The sequence below is a fragment of the Sceloporus occidentalis genome, unplaced genomic scaffold (assembly GCF_023333645.1).
Source record: "Sceloporus occidentalis isolate IW3139 unplaced genomic scaffold, rSceOcc1.0.p SCAF_3, whole genome shotgun sequence".
Lineage (NCBI taxonomy): Eukaryota > Metazoa > Chordata > Lepidosauria > Squamata > Phrynosomatidae > Sceloporus > Sceloporus occidentalis.
The window spans coordinates 66,968,741-66,982,849 of record NW_028316983.1 but is presented as its reverse complement, the minus strand read 5'-3'; the positions used below and the strand labels follow the sequence as shown (position 1 = coordinate 66,982,849).

Below are 14,109 nucleotides of genomic sequence, written 5' to 3'. Positions count from 1 at the left end.
CCGGATCAGAATCGCCTCGATACACATTGGCAGAGAGGAGGGGGTGACCCCAGCCTCCAGCCTCATCTATCTGATCAATTCATCATTTCCGACTAAAACGGCCGCCGGCTCGGTTGACCTGCTTCGCTGCACAGCGCCCGAGGAAGGGCTTCGCAGGAAGGGGGTTATTCTCATTTCGGGGCCGGAAAGCGGCGGCACCACCGGGGCCCGATCAAATAAGATCAAAGTGTATCAGAAAAGGAAGGGCCGCAGCGCGGGGACTCACTCACTCTCTCACGCTCCCTCAACACACACGCCTCAGCCACGCCCCAAACGTCCCTCACGCACTCGGCCTCCCGCGCACAACCAACCAACACGCACCCTCCCCGGCTACTGCCCACTGGAATACTGGCAAGCCACGCCCCCTCCCGCTCCCTTATACCCCGCCGCACAGGATTTTGGGTAATGCTCTCGTTCTTGCAGCCTCTGCTCGCGATGTTTGGGGCTGGCCACGCCTCTGAGGGAATCGCATACAGGCAGGTGGCCGGAGGTGACGTCATGCAGGGAGGGGGGGTCTTCTTTTTTGAACTTCAACTCCCAGAAGCTCTAGCCAGCCTGGTCAACGGTCAGGAATTCTGGGAGCTGAAGTGTAAAACATCTGAAGGGACCGAAGTTTGGGAACCACTGGGTTCCAGTGGTCCCCAAACTCTGCTCTTTAAGGGAATGTAGGACTGTCACTTCAGCTCCCAGAATCCCAGACTATTGGCCAACATGGCTGAGGCTTCTGGGAGCTGAAGTCCAAAATCTCTTAAAAGGTTACAGTTTTGGGCCACTGGCATTAGACTAATGTCTAAAACACTCCACAGAAATAATCCAGTTTGAGACCGCTTCAACTGCCCTGGCTCAATACTAAGGAATTCTGGGAATTGTAGTTTTGTGCAACATTTAGCCTTCTCTGTCGGGGAGCTCTGGTGCCACCATAAACTAGAATTCCCAGGATTCCCTAGCACTGAGACAGGGCAGTTAAAGCAGTCTCAAACTGGATTATTCCTGCAGCATGGATGCAGCCTTAATCCAACATTCAAACCACTGCCTCACACTGGCTCTGGGCTCACAACCAACTCCCAGAATTCCATAGCCTTGAGCCAGAGAAGAGTTAAAGCGGGGCCAAACTGGTTTATTTCTCCAGTGTGGATGCAACCTGTTTCCCTATGGGAACATTTCTCATACTTTCTCCAGAGGTTTGCCACTGCACTCCTTTGAGACTGAGAATGTGTGACTCTCCCAGGGGGTTTCATGGAAAAGCGAGGAACTGAACCCTGGTCTCCAGAGTCATCATCAAAGCACCAGACCACACAATTAGCACAAAAGAATATCCAGCCTCAATCTGGATTATTTCTGCAATATGTTTTGGACCTAACTCAGCCATAACACTCCCAAGTGACCTTGTGCCAGGCTCTCAGCAAAAAGTTGTCCTAAGTTGTCCTGAGCTTTTTGGGAAGGATGGGATAAAAGGCGGAAGATATTTACTACCCCATACCTCCAAGGCTCAGTTTCACCGATGATCAGACTATGTCACAAAATGTTATTTTATTATGTTAACACTTCTTAATATAATCAATTTCTTGCTGTATAAGATGATGTAAGACTTTTATTTCTAAACGGTATTAGGTTGAAAAAGGTTTTTCAGTAAAGGACTAACTGAATCACTAAGCAACACAGATACCTCATACACACAAACACACACTGTTGTGTGCACAGCCCCTCCAGATGAGTGCCATGAGCTGCTTTGAAATTGTGCCATATATAAAAGACTTCGGAAAAGGAATTCAGTCGCCTCCGCTGAAGAATGTCAGAGCAGCTCACATTACAGATACGGTCCACATATACATGTAAAAGTAGTCGTAACCTGTAATGCCATCTGGTAATTTGACCACATATGTACAGTATAAAAATGCTTCTGACAGCATACTGTATGATCAAATTTGCGTATCATTTGTGGCCATAATTTTTATTATTTTGTTTTCTGCTTAACTAGTTCAAGTTTCTCCAGCCTGATGACCTTCAGGTGTTTTGGATCTGAACTCGAGTTCCTTACTGTTGTCCATATTAACCGTTGAGAACCATAGTTCAAAATACTGTATTTGGGGAATGGCTACTCTTGCCTGTCTCCCATCCTTCCTGCTGTTTGGGATTTGGTAATATCTCTCTGGCATAAAGCACTGCCAGTGTACTTATGTAGTCAATTGCTGTAATGGGGGTGGGCCAGTGTGGCTGGTAGCTTTACAGCCATTCTAGTCACAGGCTAGCACTGCCCATTTACCTTTGCACCATGGGAAAATGAAGGAACAACTTGTACAGGGTATTGGATACTTCCTTACATAAAGGTCTACACAGTACAAACACTTGTGTAACCAAAGTTCCTATGGGACTTCCTATGGGCAAATATCTGGTTGGTGCTCTTGAGCTGTATCCAACAATGATATTGCGTTAACACAAAGCTCCCTGTACTAGCAGTTTCACATTTTCAGAATTAGCACAAGGGTGCTTGCCAATAGTCTTGTGTTGCATAAGCAACTGACAGCACAAACGTATAATCCGGCTAGCAGGGATTTTCACTCTGCGAGCAATATGTTGGATTTAGGCCATGGTTTCCCATCCCCACAATGTGTATGAATTAGACAGCAACAGAGACACATCCGTGTTAGACTGAAATATTAGTATGCAAAGGGATCTTGTAGCACCTTTGTGACTAAATGAGTGAAAGATGTTGTAACATACCGATAAGCTTGCGTAGACTTGGTCTACTTCCCCAGATGCAAACAGCAACATGTATTAAATTATCAGAATTACTGCAAATTTATATATAAATTACTATTAATCCCAAAACAGAACTAGACAGCAGAAAGGTCATCTTTATAAGAATAAAAAGTTCACTTTTTAAAATCCCTGTGGCTGTTTAGATATGAGCTTTTTTTGTCGATTTAGCAAAATATTTTCTAACAGGTGAAGATTTTTTAAAATCGGGACCACTGGCTGCTAAATTATCTCAAAAATGCTTTTAGGGCATGTGCAGTGAGATTAGCCAAAAATTAAAAATTACAAAATTATACTTACCATGAAATAAAACTCCGTTAAATGCTGGTACAAGGAAGTCATGCCCAATTAAACATCTTTCAAACCACAACTGAATGTTTTATGAAACTGAACTCGGCTTTTTCCTTCCCACTTCCCTAGAATTTAGAGTTCACAATACCCATTTTTATTTCTTCAGATCCCAGTCAGAATACATCACAAATTATTTTAAAAGGAAGAAAAAATTCCAATGTCTATTAAATATGAAGTTTGGGAAATAAAAAATAAGGCAGATTTATTCAAACACATATTGCTGGAATACCAGAGGCCAAGCTAGGACTCCAGTATATTTCTTGCTGAACTAGAAACATAGGATAAATTTCTATCTGTGAAAAAAGGTTGTTATACAAATAGTGGATTTTTAAAAAAGATTAGGTCCCAATCTTGAAACCATTTTGGAGTTTGTATCAAGTGTTTTCAACATCATAAGCTTTAAATATATAAGTTAAACATGCTCTTTAATGTAGGAGGTTTACCTCCAACACTTTAAGCACAAGATGACAGGAAAGGACCATTCAAAGGAGGAGTGTGAACTAAAGAGAACTTATAAATGTATAATTAAAAATAAAGAACATAAAGATAAAACTTCATTTTTAAAGTCTGTACACTTTCCAAAATATACATGTTATGATTTTTAAATGTGATTTAAACATCTTAACATCTATTAACTTAATGTAACAGCATATGACCTCATTGCTTTCTCCTACAACATTGATGCCAGAGACTGTGGCTATGTTTAAGTTGTTGGCAATTCTCAATTGTGAGCTAGCTTTGACAGAACATGAAATATTTCAGCACTCTTAGATGTCTGTAAAAAGTAGCAGGACTGTTAATTACTTTAAGAGAGATGTGAATAGATCACCAAAGATCATTTCCCCCCTCTGTGGTCCAGATATTTTCAAGAATACAGAGCACATAAGCACTTCTCTGAAATGTGCAAATACTTTACTACTAGCTAGTTTTCCATATGGTTTTCCAGTCATTCATTTTTATGATAGCTTTAGCCTCTAATCTTAAAAGTGCATTAATCAAAGAAAAAAATGAAAACAAATCTATGCCTACCCTCACTGTTCACTGTTCCATTTTGGAGATTTACAGCAATTCCCTTTAGAACACCAGGAATGAAAACACTTGCCCCTTCCATGCTCTGCTAGATTATGGGAAAAGCCTTAACCAGTTCTATTTGCCAGAAACAATTCATCTTACCCATTTCTACAAACTTATGATTTTTACTTTGTGCAGACAGTAACACTGATTTTAATGATCTGCACACAAAACAGTATTTGCTGGTTACATTCAAGCTCTACTAGAAGCACAAAGGGTGGTTGTTCTTACAAAGGCCACTCCCTTGGTCTGAAAGAAAGCTTGGTCATAAGAGAATTTCCTCTTGACATCCGTGTAGGGGTCTGAGTATGCTCCTCTGAGAGATATTGTCCTCTGAAGCCAAAGAGATATGCTTTCTATAGCATCATTGTTCATCAAAGAGCACTGTCCATCTGATGAGTTGGGATTCATTTTATGAAAAGGACATAAAAAGCCATGACAATGCAGGATATTGCTACTGCTACATGGAGTCTTGTACCAATCACTGCCGCTGTAAAACCAAAAGATATTTATCATTTAAAACAGTACAGAATACATGTTACTTGCTATAATGGTTCTGAGAATTGTCAAATTCTGTTTTATTGCTACATACACTAAAAGCACAGCCCAACCTCATCCTCCTTCAATCAAGGAAGTCATGTAAGACAGGAGCAAGGCAGTTGATGACTAGAGCTCTTGGAGGTCTCTTATTCATGGGGTTGCTGTAAGTTCAAGTCAACTTGACAAAAAACTCCTGTGCCCCCCATATTGAATGTTGGAGGGGATAGATGGCACATGGATGCTTTCATTTCTACTAGTGGGTCCCACTATGTCAGGGTAGCAAAATGCTGCTGCTGATAGTAGCAGACAGAAAGCCTGTAAACTAGGTTGTTCTGTGGGCAATGTGGGTAGAAACTAGTTTGAGACTCACTGCTTCCTCAGATGGGGTTAATCCAGGACAATCATCCTAGGATTGGTGTAACTGACCCCCCATACGATCAACCATCTTTTCTTTTTACTCTGGACAGTATGAAATCTCCTTTCTTATTCCCCATTAGCCTCATTCAGGATTGCTCAATAAAAAAACTCTAGTAAGTTAAGACAAATTGTTGCCCAAAAGCCATGCTCATTCTGTCTGAATTAAGCCTTAAACCTGACATTTTACTTCAATCATTGAACTTGGAAGTGGGGAGACAACAGCTTTTGACAGTTTGTTTCTTTTTACGTATTTGTAGAACGCATCTCAAACCCAGCATGTATTTGGTTCTACCCCATCAAAAGACAACTGCCAGGCGTCACCAATGGATACTCCTTTGGCATATGTTAGCAAACTTTAGTAGCTCATGCCTTTAACAAAGAGCATCACTTTCCTCTGTGGTCATAATTTAAGTGGAGGAGGAGGTCACAGGAGACACAAGAGAAATGTAAAAGACACTTTTGTTCAACATCACTCAGCTGATACAGATCTACAGAGTAATGACCACTACCAAAAATTAAATGACAGAATGCAAAATCCAGTACCAAAATCTTTTCTCATCTCACCATTTGTAATTGGCAGGCTCCTAAACATTGTGCTTCAATTCCAAATTATCACAATTAGGGCAGAATTATAAATTATAAGGCAAATCTATCATGAGGTTTTCTTGACAGGCTATGTTCTGAGGAGGTTTGCTATTGCTTTCCTCCAAGGCTGAGAGAGTTTGACTTGTCCCAGGCTACCCAGTGGGTTTCCACGGCCAAGCGAAGAATCAAGCCCTGGACTCCAGAATTGTAATCCAGCATTCAAACCACTATGCCACAATAACCTAATTTGACATCACTTTAACTGCCACAGCTTAATGCTATAGAATTCTGGAAACTGTAGTTTGTTGTGGCACCAAAGCTCTCTGGCAGAGAAGGCTAAATGTCTCACAAAACTACAATTCCCAGGATTCTATAGCACTGACCCACAGCAGTTAAAGTGGTGTCAAACTGTATTATTTCTGCAGCGTGGATGCACCCGTGGTTAGAGCCAGTGTGGCATAGCGGTCTGAGCGCTGGACTTCAACTCTGGAGACCAGGGCTTGATTCCTTGCTTGGCCATGGAAACCCACTGGGTGGCCTGGGCCAAGTCACAGTTTCTTAGCCCTGGGGGAAAAGCAATGGCAAACCTCCTCAGAACATAATTTGTCAAGAAAATTCTGTGATAAGTCAGCATAAGTCATGCACACCTCCTGTTTGGAAATTTTTTGACATGCCAAAGGGTCACAACAGGAAAGACTGTGTTATGGTTACTTATTGTTCCAAGTACTTGTTGTCACTCTAGACAGCTCACTACACATTTGTTTACATGAATAGTTATTTCAGAAAATGTTGGTGGACTGATCTTTCCTGAATCAGGAGCTCTTAATCGTGAGATAATTTTTGGTGTGGCCCTCTAAGCCCAGTCATACTACTGTTATGTTGAGGCAGATGTGCCTCATCTACCTCAACCATTTGTAACATAGGAAAGCACTCTCAGCCTGATCGCCTGCTGCTTTAAATGTTTCTATAGCTTTCTGAGAAGGTACCACGTTCCCATCTCTCTCCCCCACCCCAGGAACTTCGCCAAGGCTTCCCCCAGAGAGCCTCTTACCTTTGTAGAAAACCCCCCAGACCCCTCTCTTCTCTGAGAGTAGCCAGACTTTCAGCCGTGGGACCTTCCGGAAATAGGCGCAAGTGCAAATGAAGAGCAAACCGAAGACCAACAGCCCATCCAGGGAATACACTGCAGGGAAAGAAGCGGGGAAAGAGTTACCTTCCAACGGTGGTCCTGAAGAGCATCTTTCATGGCAAGGAAGGGAAGAAGGACGGGAGGGAGAAGGGTCTCTCCAGGCCCTGACCAGGGAGACCAGATGTCCTCACTGGAAAGGAGGACAAGGCACCAAAGAATGAAAGACATTCAAGAAAACATGTAGGACACGACCACATAAAAGCTCAAAACACTTAACAGAAATGTAAATTCATTCATCTTATTCATGCTCCAAATGGACTTTTGGAATTCCTCCCGGTCAGGAAAAGGAGGGCCTCTGGTCATCCTGTTCTGGATTCGAATCTGTTTCAAAAGGTCTCCCTTTGACTGGGACACTGGCCCCCTCAACTTTGCTTCTGCCTGGAAAACATTTTACAGGCCAGGGGAGTGACACATGTCCTCCTAACCGCAAAGGAGGACAAGGCACCCCCCCAAAAAATGTAGGCTCTTCAAGTAAAATGGAGGGTGTGGCCAGATTAAAAAGCTTAAAAACACATCCCTAGAAATGTAAACTCATGCTTCTCAGTCGTGCTCAAAACAAACAGATTATCATAACCTCAAAGCAGGATGAGGTGCCGCAGAATGTAGGGCATTCAAGAAAATGGAGGACACGACCAAATAAAAACGAAAATGAAAGCAAACCACTAATAGGAATGTTAAACCCATGCTCAAAATGGGAGGGCATTCAAGAAAACAGAGGACACTCCCAAACTAAAAGCCCCAAAGGACTCCTATCCGTATCAATGCAAGCTTCTGAGTCCTGCTCAAAATGGAGGACAATTTGGGACAGAAGGCAATGAAAGGTAAGGGCAGGTCCTGGAAAAGGAGGACCAGGTCTGGCCACCCTGGGTAAAGGCAAAGGCATCCTCCTATCAACATAAGTCCACCAATTACTCCTATCAATATAAGCCCATGCTTCCTAGTCAGGCTCATAATGGAGGACATGTGGGGATTCCTCCTGGACAGGAGGGGGGAATGTAGGACGCGTCCTGGAAAAGGAGGACCAGGTCTAGCCCCAGGGCCCCACCCAGTTGGAGGAGGGAGAGAAGGGCCCATGGCCGCAGCATCCAGGCTGCCTCCTGCTCGCCCCCGCAGAGGCCCCTCTCACCGTTAGCCATGACGACTGCCGCCCCAGGCCCAGCTCCGCTCACCAGTCACCGCATCCCCTGCCACTGGAACGGCCAGCGCGGCACCGGAACCGCCAGGCGGCGGGAAGCGAGCGCCGACGGAGACGCGGCTCCTCTCTAGGCCGAGGAAAGCGCATAGAGTTCTTTCAGGCAGCACTAGCCGAAAGCCGAAACAAGGATGGTTTTGTGCTGGGAGGGGGGCCAGGTTCCCTCCTCCTCCTCCTCCTCCTCCTCCTCCTCCTGCTGCTGCTGCTGCTGCTAGTGTTTTCTCACTGTACTCTACATGGAACAAGCTGCTGCTGTGGTTAATTTCACGTTTTCAATTTGGAACTGATGTCTTTGGAATTTGCCCAGGTTACAGTTGGCATGATGTCATGAAACAGGAGCATGCGCAGAAATTTTAAACTGTGCAAAATATTTTGGGAAATAATAATAAATATTTATTTCCCAAAATATTTTCCAAAATAATAGTCATTATTATTTCCTAAAATATATTCCAGTTAAATAATAATAATAATAATAATAATAATAATAATAATAATAATGGTTATACAGTTGGTCCTCCATATCCACAGATTCATTACCATCTATGGCTTGAAAATATACACACACACACACACGTTCCTAAAAGCAAACTTTGATTTTGTCATTTTATATAGGGCACATCATTATACTATGCCATCATATTTAATGGTACCTGAACATTAACAGATTTTGGTATCCATGGGTAGTCCTGGAATCAAACCCCAGTAAATGCCAAGGGCCCACTGTATATCTGGACTTTCCCCCAATACTGGGACTTAATGTAGTTTCCAACATAAGGCAACTATAAGGTGAACCTATCATGGGATTTCCTTGGCAAGTTCCTTCAGGGGGGCTTTGCCATGGCTATCTTCTGAGGCTGAGAGAATGTGACTTGCCCAAGGTCACCCAGTAGGTTTCATGGCCGACCTGGGAATCAAATCCTGGTCTCCAGAGTCAGTTCCAGCTGAAAGAGGAGCATCCCAAGGATGTGGCACTCTATCATTTGTTGTGACCCACAACTTCTTTTAAGGTGCTGAATGTTTTTTCTTTATTGGTTATTGCCATTTTAGCAATCACCCATTTACCTGTCACTTTCAAGAACAGAGTACCTATAAATATATATTTTAGGAGCTCAGGGACATTGACATCTGATGTCTTGGTTCATTTGAAGGAATTAGCCGTGTTCCAAATTTTCACAGTAATAAGGAACTGGGAATAAGCCACCAGCTTCAGCCTTGTGAATCTGCAAGGGATCTACAGCTGCCATCTGTTTCCAGCAGAAAGCCAGGGTAGAGGTGGGGTGAAATAGCAAACCACTGGAATCAAAACAAGATAAAGCCCCTTACTCACAGCTTTATCCCAAACATGTTGTCTTGGGCAGAACACCATTATTTAAACGGGGTTCTTGCAAAGAAGGCTGAATCCTTTGAATACTAACTGGAGTTTGTAAATTGGATGAAATTTACTGGAACTTGTGACTAAATTTTTGTACTGGATGTTGTGCTACAGACAAGTGGAACTAATCTGAATCTGATTTTTGCATCACCAAATGGTATTATGGATAGATTTATATAAAAGCAGAAGAATGGAAACATCCAATAAAATCCTTATTCTCTAGGATATGTTTGTTTGTTTTTTAAAAAGGTTTTATTCCAAGAAATAGCACTACATATTTTATATATATGGGGTGTGTATACATATATATATATATATATATATATATATATATATATAGTTACAGAATCCAGGAAATACCTGAAATGGCCTTCTGTAGAGGCTTTTCATGATTAGGGCAGGGAGTTGCCTGTTTTATATTGTTTGGGACTTTTGACAGAACTGTTCGTAGACTATTTATAAATAAAGGTTAATAATAATAATAATATTTTAAACTTGTGTATTTAGATTTTTATTATTTGTACTTGTTTTAATTTGTTGTAAACTGCTTTGTGCCCTGCGCTGGGAGAAATTAAAATAAATAAATGCATGCATACTATTACAATGAGACATAACTTTAATTAGGATAGAAATTACATGCATGCAGACTAGCTTACTCATAAAATAAAATCAATAAAGAATCACATAGCAAGGAAGATAGTATTGTATACAAATAAAACAGAAATCTCTATGTATTTACAAAACAAGGGATTTAAACAAAACATGTCTTCAAAATCTGTGACTGGCAATGGGTAGTTTTTGCAGCATTAAAAAGTGAGAGAAAGGATTTATAATTACATAGGCTTTCCATTTGTTGAAGGGATACTAGAGGCAGCAGTGCTAGATTTAGAAATATAATTTTAGATTAAATGTTAGATTTTGACATTTCTAATATGAGGGTTTTTGAAAAGCATCTCAATACTATATAATGTTACAGAATCACAAAGACCTAAATCTAATTGCTAATTTCAACTAGGATTTGTTGTTACATGCCTTCAAGTCATCTCTGACTTATGGCCATCCCATCATAGGGTTTTCTTGGCTATATTCTTAATCAGAGGAGGTTTGCCATTGCTTTCCTCTATGGCTGAGAGAGAGAGCATAAGGGTATCCCAGTGGGTTTCCATGGGTGAGCAGGATTCAAACCCTGGGCTCCCCACTCCTGATACTGAAACTACTATACCATGCTGGCTTCCCAAAAAAGAATACACCTCCCCACCCCACCCCACCCCACAACAGTGTGACCAGATGTCTTAACAGCAAAGGAGACCAAGGCACTGTAAAATGTGTTATTATTTTACTGTGTTTTATATTTATTGTAACCTGCCACGATCCTCCGGGGAGAGGCGGGCTATAAATAATAATAATAATAATAATAATAATAATAATAATGTAGGTCATTCAAGAAAAATGTAGGACATTACAAAATACAAGCTAAAAACACTAATATAAATATAAGTTCATGCTTCTTAGCCATGCTGAAAATGGAGGACATTTTGGAATTATTCCAGGATAAAAGGTTGAAATGTAGAACATGTCCTGGAAAAGGAGGATGTCTAGTCACCCTGCCCCTGAACCAATGGGAACTAGGCAAGTTAAACACGATGTAACTTATATTGATTAAATAATTGACTCTCAGAACCTAAGCAGGGTTAGGCCTGGTTTGTACTTGGATGGGGGATCCACCAAGGATTACCAGGCACAGTAGGGTATATTTCAATCAGAGGAAGATAATGTCAAACCATCTCTGCATATTCATTGTCTAAGAAAACCCTATGGAATTAATTAGGTCACAATACATTGACAGGCAACCTGAAGGTGCACATAGACACACATTGTAGTTGGAACTAATGTCTTTTCATGAGAAGTTCATTTTGGGTGGCAGTATAATGGACCTTGATTCTTATGGAAGGACATTAGCTTCACTCCTTGGAAAGGCTCCAACAATGGTTTATGTATAATCAAAATCCCTATCCAGCAACCTACATTCTAAAAAGCTACAGCACAAAAAAAGAGGGAGGAAAGATGAGAAAGAAGAAGAGTCAGGGTGACTAAACATCCTCCTTTTCCAGGATATGTCCTACATTGCAACTTTCTGTCCAGGAGGAATTGCAAAATGTTTTCCATTTTGAGTATGACTAAGAAGCATGGATTTACATTTATACAGTCCGTCCTCGCCATACGCAGGGGATCCGTTCCGGATCCCTCCGCGTAAGGCGAATTCTGCCTATGCTCGAGCCCCATTAGAAACAATGGGGCTCGTGTGTGGCGGCGCGGGCGCACGCGCCCATTCAATTGAATGGGACGCGCCGCCCCTTCCGCCCCACGCACGCCCCGCGGCTTGAGCGCGTATGCTCAAGGCCGCGTAAGGCGCGCCCAGGTATGGCGCGGGCGCGCTGTACTGGAGGTTTTAGCTTTTACAGTATTTTGTAATGCCCTATATTTTTTTTGAATGCCCATTTTGCAGTACCTTGTCCTCCTGAGGTTATGACATCTGGTCACCCTGAGAAGAGGGAATAATAATAATAATAATAATAAATTTATTTGTATCCTGCCCCTCTGAGAACAATCGGGGCGGCTAACAAAGTTAAAATACAGAACATATAAAATCCTTGGTACCCTCCCCTCGTTAAAAGAGTATTAAATCCAATACAGAATTAAAAAAACCAAAAACCATACAAGTTAAAAACTGACCAAAAGGTCAACAACATCACATCAATAAACAGTCAATGGGATCAGCAGTATCTTATTCCCAGACTTTTTTTTTTTTTTTTTTTTTGGAGGCCGGGTTCTCTATTCTGGGAAGGCCTGCCGGAAGAGATCCATCTTAACAGCCTTGTTAAAGCTGTCTAAGGATGTAAGTAGACGGATCTCATCCGGCAGGCCGTTCCACAGTCTGGGGGCGACGATGGAAAATGCCCTCTGGGAGGTAGTCGAAAGCCTAGATTTTTGTGGCTGAAGTAGGCCTCTCCCAGAGGAGCGGAGTGCGCGGGGAGGATTGTAGGGGAGAAGGCAGTCCCAAAGACAGTTTGGATCCAAGCCATTTAGGGCTTTAAAGGTGATAACCAACACCTTGTACTGGGTCTGGAAGCTAATGAGCAGCCAGTGGAGGGACCTTAGAACCGGGGTAATATGGTCCCTCCTGGATGTTCCAGAAATTACTCTGGCTGCCATATTCTGTACTAGTTGCAATTTCCGGACCAAGCACGAGGGTAGCCCCATGTAGAGCGCATTACAAAAGTCTAGACGTGAGGTTACCAGCGCGTGCACAACAGTCTCAAGATCGCTTACTTCCAGAAAAGGGCACAGCTGGCATATCAGCCGAAGCTGATAACAGGCGCTCCTGACTGTCGCATTTACCTGGTTCGACATCAGGAGCGACGAGTCAAGGAGCACCCCCAGACTGCGAACGCAGTCCTTGATGGAGAGTGTGACCCCGTCCAGGACTGGAGGTTGCAACCCGATTCTTGGTTTTGTGGCCACTACCGTGAGCACTTCCGTTTTGTCTGGATTCAGCCTCAATCTGTTTTTCCTCATCCAGCCCATTACTGCCCGAAGACATTCACTGAGAGAGGAGATCCCATCAGAATTCGAGGCCGACGAACAAGACATGGAGAAATAGATTTGGGTGTCATCGGCGTACTGATAACACCCAGCTCCATAACTCCGAATGATCTCGCCCAGCGGCTTCATATAGATGTTAAATAACACCGGGGACAGAATACCACCCTGTGGGACACCACAGGTGAGCTCCCTTTAACTGGAGCAACTGTCCCCGAGCAGCACCCTCTGGGATCTGCCCAAGAGAAAGGAACGGAACCACTGCAATGCAGTGCTTCCGATACCTAACCCCCTCAGGTGGTCCAAGAGGATGCCATGATCTATCATATCAAAAGCCGCTGAGAGGTCTAAAAGCACCAACAGGGTCACACTGCCCCTGTCGATGCTCAGACGCAGATCATCGGTCAAGGCAACCATGGCAGTCTCAATTCCAAAGCCTGTCATGAAGCCAATTTGAAATGGCTCTAGATAATTGGTTTCATCCAAGACAGCTTGGAGTTGAAGAGCAACCGCCCTCTCGATTACCTTGCTCAAGAATGGTAGCAAAGAGACTGGCCTATAGTTGTTCACATCCAGGGGGTCCAGGGAAGGTTTTTTTAGAAGCGGCCTAACAGCCGCTTCCTTCAAACAAGATGGAATATGTCCTTCCCTGAAGGACGCATTGATGATATCCATAAGGAACTTCCTCGATGCATCCCGCCCCCGGACGGCCAGCCATGATGAGGAAGGGTCGAGAGGGCAAGTTGTTTTCTTCACATTACCAAGGAGCTTGTCCACGTCATCGGTACTCACAGATTGAAGCTGATCCAGTACAATCTCATTAATGGAATCGCTGGACACCTCATCTGTTGTTTCTGTTACAATACTGGCGTCTAAGTCGGCTCTTATCTCAGAGATTTTATCTGCAAAGAAGTTGTTAAATGCATCACAGCAGGCCGTTGTTGGGTTAAGTAAAGGGTTCTGCGCAGGGGGTACCTGCGTCAGTTCCCTTACTAC

General features: G+C 43.0%; 1 protein-coding gene and 1 non-coding gene across 3 annotated transcripts; both read right to left on the bottom strand.

Annotated features, from left to right (window-relative positions):
• Positions 1 to 372, bottom strand: LOC149316111 (small Cajal body-specific RNA 2). The gene has a single exon (XR_016280784.1).
• Positions 373 to 3,318: 2,946 nt separating this feature from the next.
• On the bottom strand, positions 3,319 to 8,254 carry TMEM167B (transmembrane protein 167B). Of its 2 annotated transcripts, none has more exons than XM_089514834.1 (3): positions 8,076 to 8,254; positions 6,812 to 6,943; positions 3,319 to 4,708 (listed from the first exon to the last, which is right to left on the bottom strand). In XM_089514834.1, exons 1-3 carry the CDS (start codon positions 8,083 to 8,085, stop codon positions 4,626 to 4,628), a joined length of 225 nt encoding a protein of 74 aa, XP_089370960.1. In that variant the 5' UTR covers positions 8,086 to 8,254; the 3' UTR covers positions 3,319 to 4,625. The 2 variants fall into 2 exon arrangements, with proteins under 2 accessions (XP_089370960.1, XP_089370959.1); XM_089514833.1 differs by lacking the exon at positions 8,076 to 8,254 and adding an exon at positions 7,167 to 7,405.
• Between the last annotated feature and the right edge of the window lie 5,855 nt (positions 8,255 to 14,109).

Coding starts and splice junctions, on each gene's coding strand:
- TMEM167B (XM_089514833.1), bottom strand. Junction 4,709..6,811: donor CTGGGGGGTTTTCTACAAAG/GTAAGAGGCTCT, acceptor TTGGTTTTACAG/CGGCAGTGATTGGTACAAGA.